Source organism: Pan troglodytes, chromosome 2 (assembly GCF_028858775.2).
Source record: "Pan troglodytes isolate AG18354 chromosome 2, NHGRI_mPanTro3-v2.0_pri, whole genome shotgun sequence".
Lineage (NCBI taxonomy): Eukaryota > Metazoa > Chordata > Mammalia > Primates > Hominidae > Pan > Pan troglodytes.
Window position 1 is genome coordinate 18,514,431 of NC_086015.1, and position 23,202 is coordinate 18,537,632.

The 23,202-nt window shown below is 50.9% G+C and overlaps 1 protein-coding gene and 1 non-coding gene across 11 annotated transcripts in view; both read right to left on the reverse strand.

The window, feature by feature from the left end:
- The window catches only part of GRIP2 (glutamate receptor interacting protein 2), a 111,641-nt gene that overhangs the window by 22,454 nt on the left and 65,985 nt on the right, over nt 1-23,202 (reverse strand). For 9 of the 10 annotated variants that reach the window (XR_678809.5, XR_010155503.1, XM_009444934.4 and 6 more), the window contains exons 2-13: nt 12,213-12,293; nt 11,799-11,934; nt 10,748-10,893; nt 9,967-10,053; nt 9,362-9,437; nt 8,005-8,150; nt 6,752-6,899; nt 6,472-6,641; nt 4,132-4,257; nt 3,433-3,582; nt 665-851; nt 34-179 (exon numbers count right to left, since the gene is read on the reverse strand). Coding sequence is in view for 8 of the 10 variants with exons in the window: in XM_009444934.4 (XP_009443209.2) it covers nt 34-179; nt 665-851; nt 3,433-3,582; nt 4,132-4,257; nt 6,472-6,641; nt 6,752-6,899; nt 8,005-8,150; nt 9,362-9,437; nt 9,967-10,053; nt 10,748-10,893; nt 11,799-11,934; nt 12,213-12,293 (1,599 nt within the window). In the remaining 2 variants the exon portion in view is untranslated. The remainder of the gene's footprint in view (nt 1-33; nt 180-664; nt 852-3,432; nt 3,583-4,131; nt 4,258-6,471; nt 6,642-6,751; nt 6,900-8,004; nt 8,151-9,361; nt 9,438-9,966; nt 10,054-10,747; nt 10,894-11,798; nt 11,935-12,212; nt 12,294-23,202) is intronic. The other variant, XM_009444937.4, reaches the window with a different exon arrangement.
- Nucleotides 17,366-17,472, reverse strand: LOC112208719 (U6 spliceosomal RNA). The gene has a single exon (XR_002943296.1). It is a non-coding gene; the product is annotated as a U6 spliceosomal RNA (small nuclear RNA).

The following is a 23,202-nucleotide window of genomic DNA, read 5'->3' on the forward strand; positions in this document are numbered from 1 at the left end:
AATATGAGGAGGAAGCTTGGGCCACTCACTCACCCGCCACATCGAACTCCACCTCCAGCACGACCTTGTGGGCCAGCGCGGCGTCCCGCAGGAGCTGGTTGGCTTCCTCCATAGTCCCGTCCTCGGTGGCAATGCCATTGATGGACAGGACACGGTCCCCCACCTGCAGCAGCCCACACCTGAACCCAGGGGGCCCGGCAGAGAGAAGAGGCTCCGTGACAGGTCCATTGGGAGACAAGAACGCCATGCAGGGCAGGACTGAACCTGGGCCCCACCTCCTGGTCTGGGGTGACTCTCAGCTCTGCCCTGGCCCACCTGTGTATCCTCAGGAATCTGGCTAAGAGCTGGACCTTGCTGGACCTCAGTTTCTCTGTCTGTCCAATGGGGATGATGGCATGGGCCTTACAAGATGTATATACAGAGGACTCTGCCTTCAGGCAGACAGGGGTTCAAGCCCTGGGATTCCATGGGTGAGCTGTGTAATCCTGGGCAAGTGAGTCAGCTTCTCTGAGCCTCGGTTTCCTCATCTGTAAAATGGGGCTGGTGCTGGCACTGATGCAATGGTTAAGTGAGATGCGCTTGTGAAGCTAGGGCTTGGTGCTGTGACTCGGTTTCTCTCAGTTAGAGAGTGGCAGGCTCAGTAGGGAGGGGGCAGGAGGCTCACCTCTCAGCTGGGCTGTCAGGCTCGATGAAGCACACGAGGGGTGGGGAGGACAGGGTCTCGGTGGCGAAGATGCCGCCCTGGAGCTGGAGGCCAAAGCCGCTGAGGGGGTCTCCACAGAGCACGACCTCCGTGGTCTCCGTGTGCACAATCTGCCCGCCCGGCCCCACCGTGCTGGAGGCTAGCGACACTGTAGGACAGGTGGGCCCAGCATTCAGGTGAGCCGCCCCACGGAGATCTTCCTGCCAGGGCCTGCCCATCCCGGGGCCCGGGGCACTGGAGCCAGAGTGCAAGGAAGTGGGAGCCCTGACTCAATCTGGGACCAGGCAGATCACAGCTCACTCTGAGCCTTGGCTTCCTCATCTGAACAATGGGATCGTGATTCCCACCTCGTGGGGTGCGGCAAGGACTAGGGAAGACAGTGGCTGGGATTGACTGTCATCCTGTAAAGCAGGTTCTGGGGGGCAGTGTCATTTTATTGTATTATTGTGCTGTGATCTACTGTAGTATCTACTATATTATGTCACTCTGCTTTTTGGTAAGAGGTTTATTGAGATATAATTTACATACCACAGTAGTCACCTATTTAATGTGTACAATTCAATGGTTTTTAGTGTATTCACAATTATGCAAACATCACCACAATGCATTTGAGAACATTTCATCACCTCCAGAAGAAACCCTGTTCCCTTCAGCCATCCCCAAAGATCTTCCTATGTCCCTCAGCCCTAGGCAACCGCGAATCTACTTTCATCTCTGCATTTGCCTCTTCTGGGCACTTTATATAAACAGAATCATGCACCATGTGGCCTTTGTGACAGGCTGCTTTCACTTGGCATAATGTTTTCAAGTTCATCCATGTTTTGCAGGTGTCAGAATTGCATTCCTTTTTGTGGCTGTATAATATTCCATTGTATGGATACACCACATTTTGTTTATCTATTCATCCATTGGTGGATACTGCGTTCCTTCCACTATTTGGCTACAGTGAATAATGCTACTATGAACATTCATGTATAAGTTTTTAGGTGGAGGTGACACATGTTTTCACTTCTCTTGGGCATATACCTAGGAGTGGAATTGCTGGGTGATATGGCAACTCTGTGTTTAACTATTTGATACATAAGGTTATTTAATAAATATTGTTTTATATTCCATATATGAAATATATTTGCATCATTAATATGAATCCTGAAAGTCATTTATTATTTATCAAACAAAATTTATTTGGTATTTCATTTTATTACTAATTATATTATTGTGTCATATTATTATATTGTATATTATACATTACAAAATGTGTAATATGTTATGCTTTTAGGTATATTGTGTTTTTATATGTATTTATTTATTTATTTTGAGACAAAGTCTCACTGTGTCGCCCAGGGTGGAGTGCAGAAGCGCCACCTCGGCTCACTGCAACCTCCGCCTCCCGGGTTCAAGCGATTTTCCCACCTCCAGAGTAGCTAGGATTACAGGCGTTTGCCACCATACAAGGCTAATTTGTTGTATTTTTGGTAGAGATGGAGTTTCGCCATGTTGGTCAGGCTGGTCTCGAACTCCTGGCCTCAAGTGATCTGCCCACCTCGGCCTCCCAAAGTGTGGGGATTACAGGCGTGAGCCACCGTGCCTGGCCTATTTGTTTCTTTTCACTACTATGTCCCCGTAGTATGTACATTCAGTACTATGCCCCCATAATTAATTAATTATAATTAATTAATAAATTATCATCAACAGCAATAATGATAGTACTTTCTTAGTTACACGTCCTAGGAAGGAGACAGGCAGAGAAGTCGCAAGAGCCTCCAGTCTCCACATCCCCCACCTATGAACAGCATTTCTGCATCTTTTCATCTACATATTCCCCACTTTGGTGGCCAGGAAAGATGGTTAGTAGAGGTATATTTTCTCTCTCATCTGACTCTGAAATCTGTTTCCCATTTCCCTTTGGCTGCCAGGAAGTGTAGAACCATATTTAGCTTTTTTCAGACACCAGGTGACCTGTACGTCTCTCTTCTTTCACCTGGTTCTATCTCAAATGGCCCAGTTTGATCTTCTATCCTTCCTGGAGGCCTCTGCAGCTCACGTGGCAGGAGGCTGAGAACCCTTTCTGCATCAACAAAGGAAAGACTCTTCCCAAGAAGGGTTTCAAAATTTTAGGCATTATTGTGTTTTGCCACTTCCACATGGCTTCTGCCTTATCATTCACTACTTTTGTCTTCTATTGATTTACTTTTCTTAACATGTAAATATCTTTATTTCAAAAGGGCAATTTTGAACAATAAATAAGCAGAGAAATAAGACTGGAAATTATTACATTCTGGACAGCTAGAGTCTCAGGCCATGTCTTTGTCTTAGGGGAAATTAACAAATGGCAGAGAGGTGGTAAGGATATAGTAACGCAGCACTGAGACTTTATCCATGAATGAATCAGGACTGAATGGCAAAAAATGTGAAAACTTCATGCACATCTGAAAAGACTTCCTTTCCTCAAGGACGTTATCACCAAATCCTAGGAATTTTTCAAATAAAAATACAAGAATAAAAGTGTACAAAGTAACTGGCACCTCTCAGTGGTCCTCTTGAGCAGTGCACAACCTGCCCAACCATCCATGACAGCCTGGTGTTCCACTCATGTTATTTAACATTCCCACGCATACACCTGGAGTTCTGCCCAAAATACCTCCCCTCGCCCCGACATACACCCTTTGGCAAGCCTCACTCTCAGACATACAAGCAGCCCAAGGAGGAGGGAAGAGACCACAGCTTACACGAGCTCTTGTGTTCCCTTCTTCGCTGCCTCCTCCGCCCCATTGTAGTTCGAGGACTCATGGGCTGGGATCCACGGGGAAGGGTGCTGGGGTTGTTGCAGGAAAAGGCGTGGTTCAAGGTCGGCGAGGAAAAGGGAGTTGAAGACAAGGCTGGGGAGATGAGAGCACAGCCCCGTGAACCCCAGCCGAGGCTCTCCACCCCACCACACAGTGGGTGCTGGGAAGCCACCCAACCACAGGGAGAGATGGGGATGCCTTCCCCCTTCACATCAGTTACTCATTGTGTGACCTCAGGCAAGTCCCTTTCCTCTCTGGGTCTCAAAGACTGCAGGGTTTCCATAGACCCTGTGAAACTCAGCTATTAGGGACGGGGCCAATCTTGCCACTGGCATGCTAGATGACAATGAGGCAGGCCACCTAATCTCTCTCTCTCTTTTTTTTTTTTTTTAGTTGAGGTCTCGCTCTGTCACCCAGGCTGAAGTGCAGCGGTGTGATCTTGACTCACTGCAGCCTCAACCTCCCAGGCTGAAGCGATCCTCCTGCCTCAGCCTCCCGAGTGGCTGGGACCACAGGCATGCACCACCACACCCAGCTCACTAATCTCTGAGTCTGCGTTTCCTTCCCTTAGACAACAGGCATCGCCCCCTCCCTAGGAAAGGCTACAAGACTAGCTGAGCTACAGCAGGGCAGGCACATTACATCGGCTTTGGTCCTGGCCAGCAGGTGTGGCCCAGGTGGGCATCCTGCAGTGGCCGGGCCGGGGGCTGTGGCAGGAGGGCACGCAGGGGTCCCAGCGGTGCAGCTGCTCACTCCTCTGCACTTTCACTGTAGCCAGCGGAGAAAGAGGAAAGAGAGGTGCAGGCGTTAGTGGCTGAGGGCACTATGAAGCCAGGAAAGCAAGAACCAGAAGATCCTCGTGCTTCCCCCGAGCCAGGCAAGGCATTTAGTATTCTGCTCACATGTCCCGGACGCCTACAATGTGCCGGGCACTGTGTTCAGAGTGCAGCTGCTGCCACATGGCAGCCTGAGAGGCAGGGACAGGAGAGAGAAAGGAAGCCAGCCCAAGGCCCACTGCTGGGAGGTGGTGGAGCAGGGATTTGAACACAGGCATCCTGCCCTGGAGCCGGAGAGGTCTACGGCTATGAGTGCTGCCATGAAGTTTCTCCAAGAAAGAACTGGTGAGGAGTGCAGCTGGCAGACGGTGTCCAGCTGCAGCACTTTGGGGATATGCAGTGGCTCTGCAGCCCAGGCAGCCTCGGCCAGTGGCTGAGCACTGGGGCACTAGGGCCTGGCTATTTCTGCCCCACGCTGGACTCTCCAGGACAGCCTTTGCTCCAGGGCTTCCTGCTGGGTTGGCCAAGGCTGAAGTGCACCACGGGCTGAGGCTGCTCCCCCTTCCCAGGCTGCAACCCTTCCCAGCCTTATCCACAGTGAATTCTTTGCACTCCTGTTCCAAGTTCCCAGGGAACCCCCACCGCCCCGACCCCCTAGGAGACCCTGCTTCCTCCACCTGATCCTCCAAACTGGCCACCATACAACACCTCTTCCCAGACCGCCCCAGGCCAGCTCTCCTCTTGCGCGGATGGACAGGTGAGGACTCAACTCTCTCAGCCCGTTGATTCTGTCTCCTTGAGCCACATCTCCACAGCCTCCCTCCCCAGGGCTTGGCCCACTCTGGAGCCAGTTGCCTGGGTCAAATCCCAGCTCTGTCCCTGACCAACTGCGGGACCTGGAGGAGTCACTTGGCCTATCTGTGCCTCAGTGCTATTATCTGTAAAATGGGACCAAGAGAGTGGCCACCTCCTAGGGTAATGGGGAGGGTTAGAATGAGTTAAAAATATAACATGCTTAGAGCGGTGCCTGGCACTTAGTAGAAGCTCAGTTACTGAGAGCCAAGGGGTTGTACGCAGATGTGTAGCCTTGCAATGCTTACCTCAGCTTTCCCTGTAAAGTGGGAGGACAGTAAGACTAACCTCAGAGAGGTGTCATGAGGAAGTAATGAGGTGTGCAGGCCGCAGCACCGAACCTGGCACATGGCAGATGCTCGATAAATGGTACGAGAATGAATGACACTGTTCCAAGCCCTAATGTCGCCCAGATCAGTCCCTGGACTGTGGTTCAGTGTGGCTTTTTCAGACGCTGGCAGAGACCACAGAGATGGACTCTCCCCAAGAACTGTCCTCCCAATCAGATGTGGGGGATTCCGTTCTCTTCCAGAAGATGGGGTTTGCAAAGGGTGGGGTGGACAGGCTCCTTCCTCACCCTCCAGCTCTGCCCTTAGGGCTAGGATTTATAGGCCTGGGCTGTGCCTTGTCCTTTATCTCCGTCAGCCTCCCCCATGTCTGTGCATTAGAGGTCCTCCCTCCTGTTTACAGATGAGGTGACTGGGACTCAGAGAGGGAAAAGCACTTGTCCAGCTGCTGGGAGCAAAGATGGGACTTTCACTCAAGGCCCAAGGTTTGGGCTGCTGGACGTGCTTTCCTGCCCTGAGCTGAAAGCTGCCCCTCTGTGGCCACCCTCCACCCTGCCCCTGGCCCCAGCTGTGCCCTCTGGACCCCCAGACCACCCACTTCCTCTGCTCTTGGAAATGCCCAGCACCCAGCTCCCTGCTCATAGCTGGGAGACCCTGACTCTTCAAAGGAGAAACTCCAGGCCCTCTCTAACTTCCCAGCTGCCTCCTCTGGATCTGCTGAGAGTCACTGAGAAGAGCCCAGGATCTAAGCTCTGAGTAGCAGAGAGCACAGGACTGTTCCCTCCCTCATTCTAGCCCTTATACTCCTATTAATGCAACCAGTGATGAAATCAGCTTTGGGGGCATCTATGCCAGCAGACTCAATTCAAACCCTCAAGTTGTTTCTCTGCCCCACCTTCCCACCCTCAGTTGCTGCTCTTAATAATTTGAGCTTCTCTGGGCAAATGAAGATTTGTCCTAGTACATTTTAGCCTGCTCCTCCCAGCCTGCCCAGGGCTCTAGTCCCAGGCCTCTCAAGCCTCATGACTGCCCAGGTTTGGGCCCTGAGATCTACTGAGGGGACCCACCTGCCTCTGAGGGCCTCAGTGGCCGCTGACTCTGGGGCACAGGCAGGATCTCCAGCCGCACCTTCTCTGAAACGCTGGCCAGGAGCTTGGTGGCCTCGAGCAGCGAGCAGTGTTCCATGCTGGTGCCATCGATGGACAGGATGTGGTCTCCAGGGTGCAGGGCTCCGCTCCTGGCCAGGCAGGGGAGTGAAGGCGGAGGCTGGTCCAGGCCAGACAAAGCTCTGGGCTGCCTCTCCCCTGCACACACCTCCATGGTGGCAGCACCCAGGGTGTGCCTTACCTGTCCACCACGCTGGCTGGCTTGATGCGGTCGATGGTAATGACTGACTTGTTCCGGAGGGAGGTGGTGGTGAGCGAGATCCCCAAGGCAGACCCTGGCGTCTTGACTATTTCCACCATCAAGGGTCCCGAAGCATTAGCCACCGTGTCTGGCATGACGGAGAAAAAAAAGTTTGAAACGCAAATACCGAGCACTTTCCTCCCCAGCCTCACCCTGCTATCCTGATTTAATCCTTGCTGCCTGGAAGAAACTGTTATACCCATTTGATTAACATAATTTTTTATTCCTTTTCTTTCTTTTTTTATCTTCTACCAAATGTTATATCAATTTGACAGATAAGATAGCAGTGGAGGAGGGGCAGGAGCTCAGGTCTGAGGGGCTGTGATCCCAGGGCTTTGCTGGGTGAAATGAATTTGCTTGAGTTTATTAAGAGCCTGTGGTATACCAGCACTAAACTGTAATGTTCACTACAACCCATCCCCATCTCAGGAAATGGCACCTCCATTAACACACCCAGTGGCTGGAAATTAAAACTTTGGCCGCACCCTTAGCTCCTGCCCTCGCCCACCCATGTCCAAATCTCAGCAGATCAGGCCAGCTGGACCGTCATCATATTTCCTGAATCCCATGCCTTCTCCCCTCCTTAGCCACCAGCCTGGTTCAGTCCCTTAGCTCTCGCTTGGACAGCTGCTGCCGCTTCCTATGGCCTCCCGGCTTCCACCTCACCCTGCTCTGCCCTTACCTCCTTTCACTCACCTGTGCCAACCACGGCAGCCTCCTCACTGTGACCAATCATGCCGGCCATGCTCCTGCCTCAGGGCCTTTGCACTTACTCTTCCGCCCCCCTGGAATGCTGTCCCTGGACATTCCACGCCTCGCTCATTCCCTCACTCCCCTAGTGAGAGAGCATCCCCCAGCCTGTCCCATCTCTCTCCCCTGCCTCTTTTCTTTTTTCCACAGCACTTATTGCCAACTGACATACACCATATCTTATCTATTCTGGATACTGTCCTCTCTCCACCAGAATGCCAGCTCCATGAGAACAGACACCTCAATTCTGTTGTTCTAGGCTGGATCCCCAGCACATCAAACAACGCCTAGCACATACTATTTACTGCCCAGAGAAGCTGTGACTGGCCCAAGGTCATAAGGTCATGCAGCCTTTGCAGTGGTAAAGATCCATGGCCACTGCCGCCTCCCCCCATCCCAGGCCTCCTCCTGCCCCAACCCACACACTCAGGCCCCCAACTCACCAGGGGTGGCCACATCATACTCCACCTGAAAGAGTGCCTCGTGGCTGCACTGCCGCAGGGTGGCCAGGGCGGTGGCATGGCTGGCCCCGTGCAGCGGGATTCCATCGACGCTGAGCAGCCTGTCGCCCACCTTCAGGGAGCCCTCCCTGCAGGGAAGGGCCGGTCACCAGCCTGGCCCGGCAGCAGCACTGGGCACAGCCTGTCTGGGAGGGCGCTGGGAAGCGGGACATGGAGGACGAAGAAGCAGGGAGTGGGTGGGGGAGGAAGGGGAGGAGGGGGCGGGTGAAGGGGCGCATGAGTGAGTGAAGGAATGAGCCACTCCAGGAGTGGGGAGCTGCATAAAGCAAGGGGGGATGAAGACAGGATGGGGTGGCTCTGCCGCCTGCCACTCCTCTGGGTGTGCAGTAATTCACAGACTCAGTGCAGAACCCTGAAATGTCTGAGCTGGGGGTGCTCTTCAAGCATCGCCCCCAACTCCTGCCTCAGGGACAAAGGACAGCACCAGGGCCCAGAGAGGGTGCAAGCTGTGCCCATGCCACACGGCATTGGGGGCTGGTCTGAGCTGTCCTGGTCCCTTCCCATTGCTCCACCCTCACCCTGGTTTCTCAGCAGTGATTCTGGCCTGATGACAACCCGCGCCTGGGAAAGAACTCAACAGGGGCCAGGGGAGGGGCCCCAGCAGGGTTCACCTCGGTTTGGGTCGCATCCCCAGCCTGGAACGCCTCTCCCAACAGGTGGCCAAAGCTATTCTCGGGGGTTCTATGAATAGCTCATCACAGGGCCCTGTCCCAAGGACAGATTTAGATTTCTGACAAGGCCGTTCCAGGCTTCTCTTAAAATGGCCAGGAATCTCCCACTGGGGAGGCCGGGGGATCAGGGGCTGGGAACTGGACATGTTCTTTCCCCACATTCTCTCCTCCTGGCCCTTCTGGGCTAGTCCCAGGCGGGGCCGAGCTGGGTCGATCAGCCAGGACCCAGGAGACTGAGTCACAGACGGCTACAGCAGTGGCCAATCAGCGTGCCCCCAAATCTCTCATAGCAACTCTTAGGGACCATTCCACAGACGGGAAAACCAAGGAGCAGGAAAGGGAAGAATGACACCAAGGCTGCCCCTCTCCAAACACCCCAACCCCTGAGACAGCAGTATGTTGGGGAAGAAAGGGCTCGAGGTTTCCCTCATTTGGGGTTACATCCCGGCTCCATCAACAACTCCCTGAATGACACCGGGCAGGGAGTGTTCCCTCAGGGCCTCGATCTCTTCATCTGGGGAAGGGGCATGGTGACCCCACTCCACCTTCTTCGCAGGGGAGTTGGGGCAGGTCAGTGCAGTGTGTGGATTTCTTCTGCCTTGGCTCACCTGTCGGCAGGGCCACCGGGCCGCACGTAGGTCAGGACAAGCGGGCGGGACTTGTGCCCATCTTCATGGGCACCTCCTGGACAGGATTTGACAAGAAGCAGGAATCATCCACCCACCCCTTCCCATCCAGAGGCTCCCACACAGCCCCTGAGCAGGCTCCTTTAATAAAACCTGTTTGAGGACCTTGTCCTTGCTATTCATGGACCCTCTTATGAGACACCAACAATAAATTCGCCCTCCCAAGAGATGGTGCAAGGGGTGGGTAACATGACCAAAGTCTGTTAAATGGCTTGCCTCCCTTCTGTGACCTCACCTTATTTCCCCTTTTCCCTGATCTCTAGGAAGCTCCAGACTTTGTTCTCAGTCTCGGTAGCAGCTTTCACCATCATTTTCCGGTACAACTTTCTCCTCTCACTCTCCCCAACCAAGCCTACTTCATTGCTTGGCAGATTTTCCCACTGAATACTTACCTTAACGGTCCTGTGTTCTTCAAAGTCAGAACTGAGATATACATAAATTACATTCAAATCCAAACAGTGCACACATGGAATTAGTATTAGCCTCTTTCTTGCTGCCCCAATACCAAGGGCAATTCTTTCACTGACCTCTAAGGACAAAGCCAAAGCTATTGCCCTCCTTGTAGAGGGAGACGTCCACTGTCTTTGAAATGATCCTGGGGTTATTCTCAGGAGCTGGGGAGAAATGGAGGACTCCTTTGAGTCCCTCAGTCGCATCTCCAGGCCGGTAGATGTGCCCAAAGCTCATTCCAGGAGGACTGGGTGATCAGTCACAGAGATTACAGGGAGGGTAAACCCTTGCCCATTTTACAGGTCAAACGAGTGAGGCTTAGAGGGATCCTCTCCCCTAATCCCACTTAGCCCACCACTGAGAGAGAGGAAAGGGCCTGCCCATGCTCACAGAGACGACGGCAGAACTCAGGCTTGAGTCCATGGCTGGTAGGCTCAGGCCAGGGCTGAATTCCAGACAGTTACTCAAACTTCATGACTTTAGACCAGCTTTGAAAATCCCAAGCTAGGTGAAACCCTACACCACCGCTACTTAGTGCAGGGCAGTGGAGTGTGGGCGTGGTAGGTCAGGGAACAACTTATTCAGCTAATGCTTCCAAAACCTTCCCCGCTAAAGGAAAAGCATCTGGAGACTAAGTATGTAAAATGACATTGGCTATAGAGTCCCACCACCTCCTGGTGACAGCATACTGTGGTTGTAGGCACAGCCCCTAGGCGAGGTATGGATGCTTGTGGCCAGTCTCCAGGTTCTACCCACTCCATCTGGCATGATCCCTACCACCCAGGCCCTGGTGGGGAGGTAGCCGTGTCCACCCGCAACCGAGGCAGTGGAGAAAGTTCCCCGTCCAAGGGCACCCACCGGGCGGGGGCAGCTCATACTCCACCTCCAGCACCACGCGCTCGCCCACATTCTTGAGCAGGGTGATGATCTCATCGTGGCGGAGCCTGGTCAGGTGGATCCCGTTCACAGACCGAATATAGTCACCAATGTTCAGCAGATCACTCCTAGAGCAGGAAGGCCAGGGCACACATGGTAACAGGTGCTGGCCCATGCAGTCCTGGCATTCACACCCACCCTCCTCTGGAATCCCTATGATCACTGGATCCTCATTTCACAAACGGGGAAGCTGAGGCTTAGAGAGGTCAGACAGTTGTCCAGGGTCACACAGCACGTAAGAGAGTGCAGAGACTGACACCCAGGTCCCAGGCTTTCCCCCTTCACTGGTCTGCCTGCTTTTCCTTCTGCAGGGGTGTCTCAGACGAGCCTGCAGAGTGACCAGATCATCACATCCTTTGCTATTCCCTAATGCTCTTCCTGACTTCTCACCACCAACCTTCCTGCTGTTCAATTGGACATTTATCTGCACCAGCATTGTGTGAGGCCCAGGGAGGCAGTGACTGAGAGGCTAACTCCCAGGCCTCACAGTCCAAGGGAGCCACAGGGGCAAATGATAGGGGAAATCAGACAATGTGTGCAGAAATGTGCATGTGGGGCTTCAGGAACAGAGCAGTGCAGCTGCCTTGGCCTCGGGTCAGGGAGGGCTTCCTGGAGGCAGTGACCTCTGTGTTGAGTGTGGAGGGATAAAGAGGAGTGTGCCAGGAGGATGCTGTGGGGAACAGGCTTTTGGACATAGGGGACTGCATATGCAAAGGCCTGGAGGGCAGATATGGCCTGGTGACTGTGGGGTGCTATGGTGAAGCCCCTGGTGTAAAAGAAAAGAGAAGCCAGGGCCTAGAATTACAGCCTCCATTGGAGGCCTTCCCTCTGCAGACACCAAGCTGATGGGTGCTCCTGGAAACAGCTGCCTGATTGCTTTGCCTAAGACCTTCAGTACATTTTCCACTGGCCCTGGGCTCCCATCATTGCCTCTGCACCCGCCTCCTGCCGCCGTGCCAAGCCCACTTCTCACCTGGCCGCAAGTCCCCCAGGTCTCAGGTTGGAGACCCTGGGCTTTCCATCCTTGTCGGTGCCACCTGAGATAGTCAGGCCCAGCGTGCTGCCTTCTTTCTTGATCAGCTCCACCACAGTGATCCCTCGGAACTCCTCTGCCAACAGATGGGGATGGGGGCTTGAGCGGGCAGCTGGGGCCACCCCAGGCCCCCAGCTCTAAGATAAGTGAGGCGAGCACCTGGTTGGTAGGGCACTCTGCTGCATTGCCCTGGGTGATGATCACCTCCTTTTTACAGAGGAGAATCAGAGAGGTTAAGTGGCTGGTCTAAGGTCACAGAGCAAGTTAGTGGCAGAGCTGTTGCCATCTGACCCCCACCTAGGGCTCTCTGTGCCTCCAGGGCAGAAAAAGAGGGAATGAGGGAAGCCTCATTACCTGGAATGCTCTGTCTGCGGCACGCCACGGAAACGTCGGCCCCTCCTGCGTCCTTGCCTCCTTTGGAGTAGGGCCCATCGTCTGCAGGGGAGAAAGAGGGAAAGGCCGAGTTCCACTTTCGTTTCCATTCCTGCAGACCTCCTCTGCTTTGGGAATTTTCCACTCTGTGGACGTGGCCTGTAAGATGGGTTCCCTCCTGCCACCAGCTCCACGCGATTCTCTGCTGGAGAATCCTCACAGCTCCTCCTCCCAAAGAAAGCCTGGCCCCTGCTCTTGGGGCTGAGTAACATTCTTTGAGCACTACACTATATATTGGGAGCTTCACAGCCATTCTGTGGTTCACTGTCTCAACAACCCTGTGAATGTTGTTACCATGGATCAGATTATTCCACTGTACAGATAAGGAAGCTGAGGCTCAGAGAAGGCCAACTCATGCCCATTGTCACACAGCTGGAGAGTTGTGCAATCTGCATTAGAACCCAGTTCTGCTGACTCTACTACCCAGGGCTGTGCTTACATACCTGCTGGGATGGGGAGCTCTCTCACACGCAGGCACAGCAGCTCATGTGAGACAGCTCTGACCGAGAGGGAACTCAATCTTGGGTGGACCTGATTAATGCTTCCTCATGAGGACTGCACTTTACAGTTTACGAATCACATTCTCAGGCGTTCTAGGCAGCCTGAGATAAGTCTGTCCTCCTTCACTCTAATTCGAGAAAGCGCTCCCTTGTGTTTCTTCAAATATTGTTTCCATCAGCTCTCTCTCTTTTGAAAAGCTTAATAGATGTACTTTAGGACTTTCCATTTTATTCTCCATGACCCACATCCACATCCACCCTTCTATTTTCCATGCCTTCTTTATCTCTCTAAGATACGTCAAGGGGTGCTTCATCTGCAATGAAATCTGTCTTTTTTGCTTCTTTTAAGTTAGTAGAAAATCTTCCATACATTTCAAACATAAAGAAGGCAGAACAGTATGATGCAGAGATTCTCAAAATGTGATCCCCAGGCCCACAGCACCTGGGAACTTGTCAGAAATGTAAATTATTGGCTGGGCACAGTGGTTCATGCCTGTAATCTCAACACTTTGGGAGGCCGAGGCAGGTGGATCACTTGATCCCAGGGGTTCAAGACGAGCCTTGGCAACATAGTGAAACCCCATCTCTACAAAAAATGCAAAAATTGGCCGGGCATGGTGGTGCATGCCTGTAGTCCCAGCTACTCAGGAGGCTGAGGTAGGGGAATCACTTGAATTTGGGAAGTCGAGACTACAGTGAGCTGTGATTGTGCCACTGCATTCCAGTGACAGAGAGACTCTGAGACCCTCACTCTGTCTCGAAAAGAGAGAAAGACAGAGACAGAAGAGAGAGAGGGGGTGAGAAAGAAGGAAGAAAGGGAAGGGAAGGGAAGGGAAGGGAAGTAAAGGTATTTCTTTTCCAAGGCATTGCCTTTCCTAGGCATTTAAAGTGTGTTAAAGCTACAGAAATTGGATTGTTTTTCAAATTTCATTTTCTAATTACTTGAAAGGAAAGGAAAGCAAAGGAAAGGAAAGGACAGGAAAGAAAGGAAAGGAAAGGAAAGGAAGAAGGAAAGCGAGGGGAGGGGAGGGGAGGGAAGGGAAGAGGGAGGGAAGGAGGAAGAAAAGGGAAGTAAGAAAGGAAAATTCTTGGCCCCAACCAGGACCTGAAAAAGGAAACACCCTGGGGGTGGGCTCCAGGAATCTGTATGTGTGTGTATATTAGTATATTAGTCTAACTTATATTATTCTTCACTTTTTAGCATTTAGACCGGGGGATGGTGGCTCACACCTGTAATCCCAGCACTTTGGGAGGTCAAGGTGGGCAGATCACCTGAGGTCAGGAGTTCGAGACCAATCTGGCCAACATGGCAAAACCCCATCTCTACTGAAAATACAAAAATTAGTGGGGTGTGATGGCAGGCACCTGTAATCCCAGCTACTTGGGAGGCTGAGGCCGGAGAATCGCTTGAACCCAGGAGGCGGAGGTTGCAGTGAGTCAAGACCGTGCCACATCACTCCAGTCTGGGTGACAGAGTGAGACTCCATCTCAAAAAATAAAAAATAAAAATAAATAAAAATTTAAATATAGTAAAATTTACTCTTTGTGGTGAGCATGTCAATGAGCTTTGGAAAATGTCTCCTGACCACCACCACGACGAAGTTTTAGAACATTTCTATTGGCCCCCAAAATTCTCCCTTGATGTTCCACTGTAGTCACTCCCTGCCCCATCCTCTGTTCCCCACAAGCACTTATCTGTTTTCAGTCTCTATCATTTTGTCTTCTCCAGAATGTCATGTAAGTAGAATCACTCAGTATGTACGCTTTTGAGTCTAGTTTCTTACATTTAGCATAACCATTTGAGATTCAGCCACAGTGTCGTGTGTATCAGTAGTTTGCATCTTTTTATGGATGACTGGGGTTGCATCCAATGGATGTACCAGTTTGTTTAGCTATTGACTTGTGTTTCCAGTTTTTGGTGATTTTGAATAAAGCCATAATAAACATTTGCATACAGGTTTTCGTTTGAACATAAGTTTCTGTTTCACCCAGGAATGGCATTGCTAGGTGGTATGGCAAGAATATGGCTAACTTTATAAGAAACTGCCAAACTGTTTCAAAGTGGCTGTGCCATTTTGCACCCGACCAACAATGTAAAAGAGTTTCAATCGCTGTGCATCCTCATCAGCACTTGGTAATATCAGTTAGGGTTTAAACGAAAAAATTTAAGCTGGGCACACTGGCTTATACCTGTGACCCCAACACTTTGGGAGGCCAGGGTAGAAGGATTGCTTGAGCCCAGGAATTCAAGACCAGCCTGGGCAACACGGCAAAACCCTGTCTCCCTAATTAAAAAAAAAAATTAGTCATGCTAATACATGCACAGAGGTATCTTACTGTGATTTTAATTTGCATTTGTCTAATGACTAATGAGGTTGGGCACTTTTTTTTAACTTGCCATTCATCTATATCTTCTCTGGGGAAGTGCCAAAGCTTTTACCCATTTTTAAGTTGGGTTGTTTGTTTCCTTGTTATTGAGTTTTCATATATTCCGGATACAAATCCATTGTCAGATGTAATAATGTGTGCTTTGAAAAGCCTTCTAGGTGACTCTGTGTCGCACTAAAGTTTGAAAAACATTTGTGGCTGGGCGTGGTGGCTCACGCCTGTAATCCCAGCACTTTGGGAGGCCAAAGGGGGCGGATCACGAGGTCAGGAGATCAAAACCATCCTGGCTAACACAGTGAAACCCCATCTCTACTAAAAATACAAAAAAAAAAAAAATTAGCTGGGCGTGGTGGCAGGCGCCTGTAGTCCCAGCTACCTGGGAGGCTGAGGCAGGTGAATTGCGTGAACCTGGGAGGCGGAGCTGGCAGTGAGCCGAGACCGTGCCACTGTATTCCAGCCTGGGCGACAGAGTGAGACTCCGTCTCAAAAAAAAAAAAAAAAAAAAAAAGGAAAAACACTTGTATAATGAATTGGATTTACCTAACAGGTAGTTTTAACAATCATTAACACTTTGCCATATTTAGCCCATTTATTTTTATCTATGCTGAAATATTTTAAAACAAATCCTGGGCATAATGCAATTTCACCTTTAAATATTTCAATATGCATTTCTAAATAAGAACATATTTCTTATATAATAAAAGTATTATATCCCACCTTACAAAGTAATACCATAATTATTAGTCTAATACCCATTCCAAATTTTAATTCCAACAGTACATTTATGGCTCTTGAAAGCTTTGTTTGATTATTTTGCTTTTATCTTTGTTCTGTTTTTATATTTTGCTCTTCCTTTTTCTGTTGCTCCTTATGTTTCTAATAATTTTAAATATTTTGAACATTCACCTATTATTTTATTTTTCCATTATCTCAAACTCTTGGGAGGTATTTCTTCTGCCTAGTGTCTGATGACTCTCCCTTACAGTAGACTGTTTCCTCGTGTGGTTGGTAATTGTTGGATTGTGAGCTCATCTTTAGTAGGGCTTCAACTGTGGGAATTCTATTCAGCCTGGTTGTAGGGCTCCAGGATCCAGAGAGAATTTTCCATTCCTTCCCCTGGGTGCTTGCCAAAGTATCGTTACCCTGATATCAATGATTATGGGTATTTACAACACTCATTAGAATTTACAATACCCCCATGGTATTGTAAATACCAATCTTGGCTCAAAGATTCCAGAACCATGGTGGTATTATAAATTCTAATGTTCACCAGAAACAAGGGGCACACCTTAGATCACAAATCCTCAAAGGAGACCACTGGAGGCTGAGTTGAAACAGATAAGCTTTTGTTTTAGCTCCCTGATAGATGGGTGAATATTTTCCAAGTCTCCTCTTTCACTGAGGGTAGATCTCTTCAAAGGTCCTGGCTTTATGCCGGGGTCTCAGTACCAACTTGGGAAAGTACAAGGTAGCTTTTCCTGTATCTCTGAGCCATTAAAACCCAAGCCTTCGGCTGCCAGACGCACAAACATCCCCCCATTCCTGCTGCCACCCCAGTAGAGAAGCCCCAGCATCACCTGCACTCATCCTGCTTGTTTTCCATTTCTCTTCATTTTTTGAGTGGAAATGCATGTATAGGCCCATCCGTGGAGAATTGATGTCTTTTTCTTTGGGAGACAATATTGAATCTTCCAGTCAATGATCACAGTATATTCCTCCATTCATTTTTATCTTTAATTTCTCCTAAGAACACTGTGTACTTGTATGAGAAAAAGTCTTATACCACTCTCATTAAATGTATTCCTAGGCACTTAAAGTGTGTTAAAGCTACAGAAATTGGATTGTTTTTCAAATTTCATTTTTTAATTATTTGTTCCTGGTGTAAAAATATACAGTTCGTTTTATATTCTGAGCTTAAAAAATTTATTTTTAATTCTTGTGGGTATGTAGTAGGTGTATATGTCTATGGGGTAGATGAGATATTTTGATACAGGTACGCACTGCATAATAATCACGTCAAAGTAAATGGGGTATCCATCACCTCAAGCATTTATCCTTTGTGTTACAAACAATCCAATTTAATCCTTTTAGTTATTTTTAAATGTACAATTACATCATTACTGACTACAGTCACCCTAGTGTGCTATCAAATACTAGGTCTTATTCATTCTTTCTATTTTTTTTTGCAAAAATAAGGAAGACTTCACAAATTTGTGTGTCATTCTTGCACAGAGGCCATGCTAATCTTCTCCGTATCATTCCAATTTTAGTATCTGTGCTGCCTAAGTGAGCACATATTCTGAACTTTTAAATTCATGTATTAATTCTAAGTTTAGCCATAGATTCTTTTGGATTTTCTATATACCTGTGAAAATGACAGTTTTATTTCTTACTTTCTAAACTTTATGCCTTTCATTTCTCTTATTTGCGTTATTGGACTGGCCAGACCTCCCTTACAAAGTTGATGGGTGATTACACAGACCATCCTTATCTCCTTGATACTCTCATTCTCTTCATTTCTGATGCCTGAGGTTTTCCTTACTTTCCTGTGACTGCACCTGAGCATTTCAAAGGAGTTTGAAGCTGGAAGCTTGTCTGGTCACCTGCTGGGCCCCAGCCTCCCTGCAGCATCCCTCCTTTTGCACATGCCTCATTTTGCGGGGCTCTGCCTGAGTTAAAGGCAGGGTTCAGCCTGATGGGGCATATTCTGGTTTCTCCTCTATGTGCCGACAGAGAGGGGAAGGAAACTCACAGATCCTGCAGCAGCCATGCCGTGTGCACACCACCACATTATCTTGTTCCACCTCACTCACTTCTCACAGTGGCCTTGGGAGGAGGTAGGTGCTGCGATCACACCCATTTGACAGACGAGGAAACAGGCTCAGAAAAGGGAGGTCTTTGGCGAAAGCAGCGTCTACCAAGAGCTGGAAGCAGACCCCAGGCCTCTTAGCGTTTTCTACCCTGTGCTTGAGGCCCCATCGAGCGGGTTATGTTTTTCACATTCCTCATCTAAGTCTCCTTTCTCAGTACTGGGCTGACACGGGCAAGAACAGGTGCCAAAGTGAGAAGGGACGCACCATCAAGCTGGTGGGCTCCCTGCGCTGCCTCAGGGCTCAGCCCTCCCGGGCACCTTCTGCTCCTTCCTCAGGCCTCGTCTGAGCCTGCACATGCCCCCGCCTGCCCTTGAAGAAGGGCTCTCCTACCACCCCAACCTCTGTGGCTCCAGCTTAGCCTAGTGTTAGCAGAAGAGGCTCAGGGGTCAGCCAGGCCTCAGTAGAGATCCTGGCTCTGCCATTCGTCAGCTGCGGGAACTTCGCTCTCCTCCCCAACCTCACACCCATGGAAAGTGAGACCTGACCCAGCGGCCCACGCGCCCTCCCATCCTCAGCGGCAGCGGGAGAAAAGACGGGAGAAGGTTTGGTCCCCGCAGGTGGCAGAGGCCACTTCCCCCACTCTGCTCCAGCCAGGTCTTTTTCATGAGGGGAGGGTCTGATTAGGGTTCAGCCAGGGTATGAGTGGCCTGAGTCAAGGTCAGGACTCAGTCTGGGCCAGGGTCAGGGCTCAGCCAGAACCGGAAACAGGGCTCAGTCTACGGGAGGTTTCTCAGCCTTCGCACTATGGGTATTTTTTGCCAGATGATTCCTGTGGTGGGGGCTTCTCTTCTGCATTGTAGGAAGCTGAGCAGCATCCCTGGCCTCTAACCACCAGATGCCAGGAGCATCGGTGGCAAACAAAAATGACTCCAAACATTGCCAAATGTGCCCTAGGGGAACCATATCGCCCCCAACTGAGAACCATTGCTCTATAGTCAGGAGGGGACTCAACCTGGGTCAGGGGCGGGGCTCAACCTGAGTTAGGGGAGGGGCTCAACCTGGGTCTGGGCCAGGCTCAGCCTGAGTTAAGGGCGGGGCTCAGACTGACTTAAGGGCTGGGCGCAGACTGAGTCGGAGGTGGAGCTCAACGTGGTTCCGGGCCGGATCCTGTAGAGTTGAGGGCGGGGCTCAGCCTGGGTCCGGGCCGGATACTGCTGAGTTGAGGGCGGGGCTCAGCCTGAGTCAGTGTTGCTGGTCAACTTGGGCCTATGGAAGCCTGACAGCGTTCCCACCTGCAGCTGTAACCACTGAGAAAGGTCCCAGTTGCCAACTACCGTGCTCCGCCAGACCAGGGCTGGGCTCTCTTTGCTTGCCAGCAGCTGATAAATAACAAATCAAATAGCAGTTAAGCCAGGAATCATTTCCAGGTCCCCTGGGGTTGGGTCCTCAGCAGCTGCGCTCATCCACCTTCCACCTCCAGTTCACATCAGCCACCACGGATTCAGGCGACACCCCATTAAGTATAATGCCTCCCATTACGGTTTCCTAATACGCACTTCATTTAGATTCAACAAGATGTTTCTGAGCTAATAAAATCAAAAAGACTGGGTTCTATCAACTGTGTGACAGTGAACGTCTCTGGTATTTCATGAGGGCAATTCTGGAATTAAAATACGTCTTATCGTGTGCAGATTAGATTCTGTCCCTGGAAAATCCCTCTCTATCTCCAGCTGTCTTGGGAAGACCAGAGATAAGCTTGCTAGCTCCAGGTTTATGAATCCTAAGAGGAAAGTGGGGGAGGGAGAAGGATTATCTCTTAAGGAAAGGATAAGGAAGCCAAAGCCCAAGTTCACCAAATTCAGAGCAGTGGAATCCCAGAGTGGATGTGGAGCTGTGAGCCCTAATTGTAAAAACAAGTCAGAAATTCAGACGGAGGAACAACGGCACCCCCAAGAGCTGGATGCTGAAGCACAGGGTGCCCGATGTTGGCTGGCGAAGGGGAGGACCCATGCCCTGGGTCTCCGTGGTGCCCTCCAAGTTTGTCTCTGACACTGCCTGTCTTCCCTTTCCTCATCCCAATATTCAGATTTTGCTCCAGTGCACTACCGGGTGCTAAAGTGGGTTACAGTGACAGCTTAGGGACAGCGGAGGTGCCGGAGTCTGCTGGTCTCAACACCGAGTGGCTGCAACTCCCTTCCTGCTACAATTTTTGGCCGGTTTGGGGTTCAGGCTGTGAGCCATCTCTTTTCCCAGCTGTCAGAGACTTGACTGCGTGCTGCAAAACAAGTCATACTACTGTGCGCAAAGAGTCAGTGGGCAGCAGGCGAGGCCTCGAGAGACTTCCCTAGGCATCTCAGGGTGTGCCCTTGGTGGCCTCTTGTGGAAGTCAAGAAGCCATTCTTGATAGGCGAGTTGCCAGATGAGAGGCTTCTGAGCACCCAAGACCCCCTGGCATAGTCAGAAAGGTGCCCAGAAGGAATGCTGCAGTGTTTGCTGATGCCTATTCAGAGGGGACATAGGGCCTCTCTTTCACGAACATCCTCAGATGGGGGGGAACTGAGGCAGCATCCAAACCAAGAATCAAAATAGGGTTAGAATTACAATTGGCTGTGTGACTCGAGCCTCCATTTTCCTCTCTGTAAAATGGGTGTGTCTCTCCCATGGCTGACTCCAGCTGGCCAGAGCTTGAGAAGTTGAGGGGATTACTTTATTTATAGAAAACCCCTTGGGGGTGTCAGACCCTAGGCCCCCTCTTCAGAGAACATGCTTGCTCTCTCCCACTCTCTCTTTTTTGTTCCAGGACCTGGTAATTATATGCTTAGAGATGAAGGCTTTTCAAAAACATCTTTCCCACCAATTTTCAGCTGGAAACGTGCATAAAAAACAGAGATATTTTTATCCATGTTTTTTTTTTTCCCTGTCTCCTCCTTCCAGCAATGGGCAATTATGAGCTTTTGCCTTCAGTCAATCGTCCTGTAGGAACTCGCTTCAGAGGAAAATTCATTTCCGCAGTGGTGCCAGCCAGTCCCGGCAAATGTGGGGTGTGCAAGTCAGGGGAGGAGGGACAGAGGGAGAAACGTGCTTGGAGCTCAGACCTGTACACCTGGTACTCAGGCCCACGCTGCAGCCGGGGTGGGTGGCCTTCTTTTTTATTTTATTTCTCTTGAAATCACGGCTAATTTGCCTTCATTATCTCCCGCTCTCTGGGGCCTCAGGGGGCTATTGAGCTTTGACAAAGGGAAAAGGAAGTCAACTCCTTGCCAGGCTGCCTTCGCCAGGGTCCTGCCTAAGCGGGTGGCTGGAAAGAAGCGTGGGGGAGGGGGCGGGACTATAAAGTCAGCCGGCTTTGACTGCTGCCCTGTTCTGTGAGCCTCCTGGAGGGAGGACTCAGCATCTCAAAAGGGACCACTGAGAAAACAAATGCCCAGAGGCTCCACTTGGGGCGAACAGGACATGATTTGCAGGGACGGTGAGCTGTCGGCCAGGACCATGCCAGCTCACCGGGACCCTGGGTGCTGAAGAGGACATGGGCGCTAAGTACTCCACCAAGTGACGGTCCAGCCCCAGCCAGCTTCGCCCCACCATGGAAGGGATTGTTGATATGGTGGGAAGGGAGGGATAGGCTTTGCAGTCAGTCCAACTTGGGACTTTGATTCTAAATCGGCTGCCAACTGGCTAAGGGATCTGGGACAAGTCACTTCTCTCTGAGCCTCAGACTTCTCCTCTGCAAAATGGGGGTACTGGTGCCCACCTCATGGGTTGCTGGGAGGAACTGTGGGGAAGTGTGCACAGAAACCATAAAACATGGCAGTTCCCTCCCTGCCTGCTTCCCTCACCTTGTTGAAAGGTTTTCCTAGATCAATCATGACGATGGCTCCTAGTGATTAAGTGCTGGTTTCTGTGCTTCCTAAGCATGATCTCATTTAATCCTCAGCACTTTTGAGGCGGTATAATCATGATTCTCATTTTACAGATGAGGAAACTGAGGCACAGAGAGGTTAAGTGATATCCCATGATAAAGGGCAGGGCCAGTGTTTGAACCCAGGCCTACTGAGGCACAGAGAGGTCAAGGGAACTGCCCAGGGGCACAGAGCTTCTAAGTGGCAGAGCCAGGACTGAAGCCCAGGCCTTCTGGCTCCCTAAGGGGTCTGGCCCTACCCTCTGGGCACCTTCCTGCCTACTCCCCCATCCATGCAAGCCTGGAAGTTGCTGTAATGCCTGCAGCCCTGGGGCTGTTCAGCTCCAGGCAGAGCCCCAGCTCCTTTGGGCATTCCTCCCTGGCCACTGAGGGCTGGAACAGCCCAAGGGCTCGATGGAGATGCCTCAAAGCCAGTTACAGGCTGACCTCTGAATGACAGTTCCAATCCCCATGGGTGACAAGCCTCCCAGGAAGCCCAGCTTCCATGGGGAGAGCAGCATAGAAAGATCAGATAAGCTCGGCAGAAGCACGTTTTTCAGGGAGACAAAAAGAAATGCATCAGTACATTTAAACATTTGAAGCCTCACTCATTTGTTGCCAAGGATTGCAAAGAAAAAAATAAAGAACCTTAATAAGTAGCACCCAGTGTTGGGCCCTTCCCTGGGCCAGGCCTGCTCTAAGCACTTTATGGATGCTAAGTCAGTTAATTGTCCTAAGAACCATGGAGGGAGGCTCACCGATTGTCCCCAGTTTACAGATAGGGAGCCTGAGGCCCAGAGAAGCCACTGAGCTGGTGAGCTGCAGAGGCACCTGGAACCCAGGGCTCCCTGACCTCACAACAGACCATGCCCTGAACCCTTGGCTCTGCTCTTTCCCTCCAGACAGGAGGGCAACAGACCCCAAATGAGAAGCATCAGGGCACTGGGAAGGTGACAGCTCCAGTACCCCAAGAATACCTAAGTTAGGGCTCAGGCACTCACAGGCTGGGTGCATCAGGGCTAGCAGGACCCATGGCATCACCTGGAGAGGCCGCCACCCCCACAATCCTCCTCCACACAGGGAGAGGGGCTCCTGTCCAGCAGGCCTGAGCCACACGCAGGCCAACATCCCACCATGGGAGAGCGGGGGCGCAGTCTCAAGTTGGGGGTTGGCCTTCTGCGTTCTGGGTCCTGCTCTCCTGCCCTACTCTAAAACCAGCAATGTCAAGGAACGTGACCTCAAAATCAGGGTCACCCACAGAACCATTCAGTTTCCCAATGGTGGCTGCCTGCAGTCACAAGAAGACTGTGTCT